Source organism: Neoarius graeffei, chromosome 21 (assembly GCF_027579695.1).
Source record: "Neoarius graeffei isolate fNeoGra1 chromosome 21, fNeoGra1.pri, whole genome shotgun sequence".
In the NCBI taxonomy this organism is placed as follows: Eukaryota; Metazoa; Chordata; class Actinopteri; order Siluriformes; family Ariidae; genus Neoarius; species Neoarius graeffei.
The window spans coordinates 46,589,935-46,595,934 of NC_083589.1; the positions used below are offsets into that span (position 1 = coordinate 46,589,935).

The window sequence follows — 6,000 nt, forward strand, 5'->3', positions numbered from 1 at the left end:
CCTTATATCATGACTCGTATTGGCGTATTATATTACACTTATCAGCCTTTTTGGTTTTTAGCCATGCCGAATGTAGTTCGTTTGGTCCACGGTAGGCGTCGCTTATCCACGAGATCGTCACGAGACTTGTGCGAGATTTTCAAAGGTGAAGTGTCAGCGCCGCCATTTTGAAAGCTGTTTACACAGCGGCCAGATCGGCATATCATTCCAATTTAGATCCATTTCGAGATTTGCCAGCTTCTTCAGTGATGGAGTGTCAGTCCTGTGCGCTGTGGCACGTGCACCTGAAGGCGCACCTCGGGCTGCGTGCACGCCGTGAACAAGGTGCACCTGAGCTCAAATAAGGAACTGTGTGTTTGCCTATTTAAGGAGTGTGCTGATTGCAAAGTATTACTTCACGCGCGTACACATTACCGAGCCTTTCTACCCGCTGTTTTGATTTCCTGTTTCACGATCCATGTGCCCGTTTCTCGTTCTTGTTCTCGCTTAGCCTTTGATGTACTGTTTGTGCCTCGACCGACCCTTTTGCCTGTATTCTCGTTTTTGATCGAGCCTGCCGTTTTGGATTGTTTGCCTAAGTACTGTATATATTGTCTCACTGTATATATATTCTACACTTTATTAAACTGCATACTTCCGCACATGCATCCGCCTCCCTCGCGTACATGACATGGAGATTATTGCATACGACTTCGAACCAATGTGGAGTACAAAAGAGCTGGAATTTATGTCATGACTATCGTGCAATTAAAACGTGCCAGATCAGACAGCTGGTGAGTTTTCAAAATAATAAATACATGTATGTATGTATTTTTCTGATAGATGCATATTATCTCATCTCATCTCTAGCCACTTTATCTTGTTCTACAGGGTTGCAGGCAAGCTGGAGCCTATCCCAGCTGACTACGGGCGAAAGGCGGGGTACACCCTGGACAAGTCGCCAGGTCATCACAGGGCTGACACATATGGCCCTTTTCCACTACCCTTTTTCAGCTCACTTCAGCCCGACACGGCTCGCGTTTCGACTATCTAAGAACAGCTCAGCCCCCAAAACTCGCATGGTTTTGGAGTGGGGCTGAAGCGAGCCAAACCGAGCCGAGTGGGGCTAGGGGCGTGAGGAGACACTCCCCTGTGCACTGATTGGTGAGGAGGAGTGTCCTCACATGCCCACACACGCCCCACGAGCACGCTGGGATCTGTAAACACCGTAAACCCGGAAGAAGGAGAATTATGAATTACGAGAATTATGAAGCCTTATGCGCCTCGCCTCATCTATACGCTCTTGCCAGTATCTGTTGGCGTTGTCGATGACAACAAGCCACAGCACCAAGACCAGCAACACTAACGACTCCATGTCCTCCATGTTTATTGTTTACTCTCCGGGTCGTGACTCGTGAGACAACCGCTTAAAAGATCACTGATGTCACTGTTTGCGCCGCCTAACGACATCATCTGACGTCCACCCACTTTTGCTAACTCCACCCAATGTGTCCACCCACTTCCAGCCAGCACGGTTCAGCGCGGTTGTAGTCGAAATGCAACTCCAACAGCCCCACTCAGCTCGACTCAGCACGGCACGGCTCAGCCCTACTCAGCCACGTTGGTAGTGGAAAAGCGGCAATAGACACAGACAACCATTCACACTCACATTTCACACCTACGGTCAATTTAGAGTCACCAGTTAACCTAACCTGCATGTCTTTGGACTGTGGGGGAAACCGGAGCACCCGGAGGAAACCCACGCGGACACGGGGAGAACATGCAAACTCCACACAGAAAGGCCCTCGCCGGCCACGGGGCTCGAACCTGGATCTTCTTGCTGTGAGGCAACACCGCTAACCACTACACCACCGTGCCGCCCTAGATGCATATTATACGAAACACATTTCCCAAATAATCCTCGATAAGGTTTCAGACAGCACTACAAAATGGTGTCCCCACTATATAGGGCACTATATAGTGAGTTGGGAGAGATTTCGGACACAGGGAAACCGTCCAGTTTGATTACGTCAGCATTCGAAAGAGGGCGCGCGCGTCTTTTGACAACGTTGGCAGATGTTGGTCACTTTGATTTCCGCTGCACGTTTTACTTCCGTCCTACGATGTCTCGCACAGGTCTGAACGAATCTCGTTTACAGCTATTGCTTTGACATATGGACTGATATATTACAGAGCGTATTTCAAACACTCATAACTTGCTGTAGCAGTGACAAGATACTAGCGATCAAAAATGCATTCCGACATTTTAGAAAATGAGAAATTGAATTTTGATGATAAAAAAAGATTTGCCTTCAGTTCCTCTTTAACAATGCCAGGTGCTTTCGAACATTGCTGGTCTTAATTCATGACGAAAGAATTCTTTCACGATCAGTGGTGTGTGTGGAACAGATTTTTTCAGAAAAATCACACTTGCTTAAGAGATAACTTAAAAGATGGAGAAATATTTGGGTTTTTTGATCGATTCTTTCCTTTTCATGAGTGCTCCATACACAACATGACCAACAGTATGTGGACATCTGACCAATACACCCATATGTCCTTGCTGAGCATCCCATTCAGGATCAAGTCACATCTTTTCCATTATAACCACCTCCACTCTTCTGGGAAGGCTTTCCACTAGATTTTGGAGTGTGACTGTGTGATCATTAAGCCAGCGTTTCTCAACCTTTTTGCAGTCACGGCACCCTTCAGAAGTACGCAAATTCTCAAGGCACCCCCATATAAAATATACGCAGTCACGCTGACCCCGGCAGTGACGTTGTGACGTGGGAAAGGGGGCCGTGAGAAATTTTGATGATGCATGAGGCGGCGATGATCTGCATTAGTGTAACTATCGTTTTTTGGAATTTTAATTCATTTTATTTATTTCAATGCTAGAATATATAAATTTTTGACGGCACCCCGGTTGAGAAAGGCTGCATTAAGCTACAAGAGCATTCGTAACGTCGGGTGAGGAGGCCTGGGGTTTCTTCAGTGCTGCAGCTCATCCCAAAGACGGAAACAGAGTTGAGGTCAGAGCTCTGCCCAGGACACTCGAGTTGTTTCACTCCAACCTTAGCAAATCATGTCTTCACAGAGTCCGCTTTGCGCACAGAGATGCTCGTGTTGGGACAGGTTTCCGCCTCTAAGACATTCTAGACCAGTGATTCCCAACCACTGTGCTGTGAGAGATCATCAGGTGCACCGTGGGAAATTATCTAATTTCACTTAATTGTTCCAAAAATTATTTACTGCAAATAATTTGTCTTCGTTCGTCTATGCTGGCAACGTATAGTGACAGGCAGAACAATTAAATACTCTTACACTACATAGCAGCAGGTAGCTAATTAACCTGTGTATCTGCCTGTTGCCATTCAAACAATAGATTTAGTAATGCTTCAGGTGTGATAGCAAGGGATAAATATTTGAAAAGAAAAAGTGCACAATCCAAACTGGGTCGTGGAGAAAATTCTGACCCAGATGAAGGCCCTAGTACGAGTAGAGGTCAGAAGAATGCAAAAAAGGTGATTTTCCACAACCTATCTATGCGAGCTGTGCTTTTCAAGCATGACTGCTTTAAAAAAATAAAAAAGGAGAGTGACTCAGAGCTGCTGAGGAAGATCTTCGTGTGTGTCTTTCTTCAATTCCTGCGAGTATATCAGCTTTGTGTTCAACTAAACAGGCCCAGGTTTCACACTGAGTAAGTAAATTGTGAGCAAGTCGAGATGAGATGATCATTGTACTTCATGATACATACTTTTTGTGACATTTTTGTTTGGTGGTGTGCCGTGGGATTTTTTGAATGTAAAATATGTGCCACGGCTCAAGAAAGGTTGGGAAACACTGTTCTAGACAATTCTTGCCCCTTTTCCACCAAATCAGTTCCAGGGCTGGTTCGGGGCCAGTGCTTAGTTTGGAACCGGGTTTTCTGTTTCCACTGACAAAGAACTGGCTCTGGGGCCAGAAAAACCAGTTCCAGGCTAGCACCAACTCTCTGCTGGGCCAGAGGAAAGAACCGCTGAGTTGTTAAGACCAAAAACAATAACAAGACCGCGAAAGATTGCCATTTTTAAGCGACGAGAAGCAGCAGCTGTACAAACGCGAAATCATCCATTATTATTGTTGTTGCTGCTGCTTCTTCCGTGTTGTTTTTACTTCGATATTCATGCCAAACGTAGCGACATAACTGACGTATACAACGACAACTGACGTGGCTTCCCTTAGCACCGCGAGCTATGGAAAAGCAAACTGGTTCTCAGCTGGCTCGCAAGTTGAACGAGTTGTGAACCAGCACTGGCCCCGAACCAGCCCTGGAATTGATTTGGTGGAAAAGGCGTATCTGTCCTTCAACATTGTAGGAACAGTTTGGGAAAGACATACATATGGGTGTGATAGTCAGGTACGCATCCACAGACTTCTGTGCATCGATTTCAGAATACGTTTTCCGTCACTGGCCGATTCCCACCGCGATACCATGACACCGTTATATTTCCAGTCAAAAAGTTATCATACCGTCAAAGTATCAAACCGGAACAGTCCTACTGTTAGTGAGAGACTTGTGCAGGCTTAACTTGATTAAACCTGTCACTAATAATCACCAACTTGGACACGAGTGGAGCTAATACACTTAACCGTAGACAATATTGTACAGAAAACGGAAAATAAACTGAAGAAAGGCGCAATTATTGAGTAACAGAACAGTAGCTAGCTAAGCTAAGCAGTGATTAGCCACATTCCGGAGCTAGCCGTGTGCACTAATAATAATAAAATAAATAAACAATGCACTGTGTTGTCAATGTGCAACCTTGATTATGGTTTGTAAAGGAAAACCCGTTACTCCTGAGTTAGCACAAGAGTTAGCTGCTAGCGCTAATGAAACTGAACCTGCTGCGATTGAGGTGTTTAGCTAGCCGAAGCTAATGTGCACATAAACACACAATTCGTGCACAAAGCGGGTTTAAAGAGCACAGCTGCGAACACCAACCACACCTCTATACGACTGAAAACATAGCAACACGACGTCTGAGAGTGAAGCTAATCTGCTAAGCTAATGCTAATGCTAACGCTAGCTAACCAACTCAACAAAACAGCGGATGATCCGCGGCCTAGCCAAGTTCCAGCTAAAGCTAAAGCTAAACTAACTCACATCACCGCTTCGAGCTCAACGCGTCAACAGCCGCAACTCCGAGCCATTTATTTCTCTCGCCACATCCAGCATGAAGTGCACAGCACCGCACCGCACCTGAAATCCTTATCGCTTGAAGTCATCTTCTCCAGCAGGTTAGAGATGTGATACGAAGCACTCGCCATGTTTGCAGTGCTCTGTGTGTGTGTGAGTGACACGGCTTTGCTGCTAGCAACCACTTGTAAGTGTGAATGCCGTCTCCTCTGTTTCCTCTCTGCTGTACGCGGCTGTAAAGTAAAGCCCGGTTCTCCACGATTTCGTCGCTTTAACTCGGAACCAAGCGGTGATGAGCGGCTCTACAGACTCCAGGAGACTTTCATCCCGTTCCTCAGTTCGGCCGTTTGAATGAAGGCAGGTCCGACTGCACCGTGCAGGAGAGGGAGGAGCCGCGGAGCCACACCAGCAGCGCCGTTACTCGGGTCAAAGTTGAGGGGAAGAGCCTGTGGGCGGGATTTCACTTTGATTGACAGCTGAATTGTCGTATGGGGTCTGGAAGCCAACCCCCCGGAAATGGAAACTCAGTCTGTTGTTTTCTTTTTGCGACGCGGTAGTGTATTTACAAAGTAGACGCAGGGATGCAGTCGTGTATAAAAGACTTAGGCACATGTAAAGAAATACTGTAGACCAATATGGGTTAAACATAATTAAATGAAATTTTCAACATAAAAAAACTACAAACAGTAATCACCCAGCAAAAGTCAACATTTGGTATGAAACGGCCCTTTCGTTGAAAAAAAATTGAGCAGCGTCTACAATTATCGACAGCTTAACGATCTTTTGGCCATTGCAAAAGTAGAAAAGACTTTCAAGACATAAATTGTGCATGAATAATGACT

At 45.8% G+C, this 6,000-nt stretch overlaps 1 protein-coding gene across 1 annotated transcript in view; it reads right to left on the bottom strand.

Annotated features, from left to right (window-relative positions):
* The window catches only part of cand1 (cullin-associated and neddylation-dissociated 1), a 70,704-nt gene extending 65,148 nt beyond the window's left edge, over positions 1-5,556 (bottom strand). Inside the window, exon 1 of the mRNA XM_060903255.1 lies at positions 5,222-5,556. Within this exon, the coding sequence (XP_060759238.1) occupies positions 5,222-5,289 (68 nt within the window). The 5' untranslated portion in view covers positions 5,290-5,556. The remainder of the gene's footprint in view (positions 1-5,221) is intronic.
* Positions 5,557-6,000: the final 444 nt, after the last annotated feature.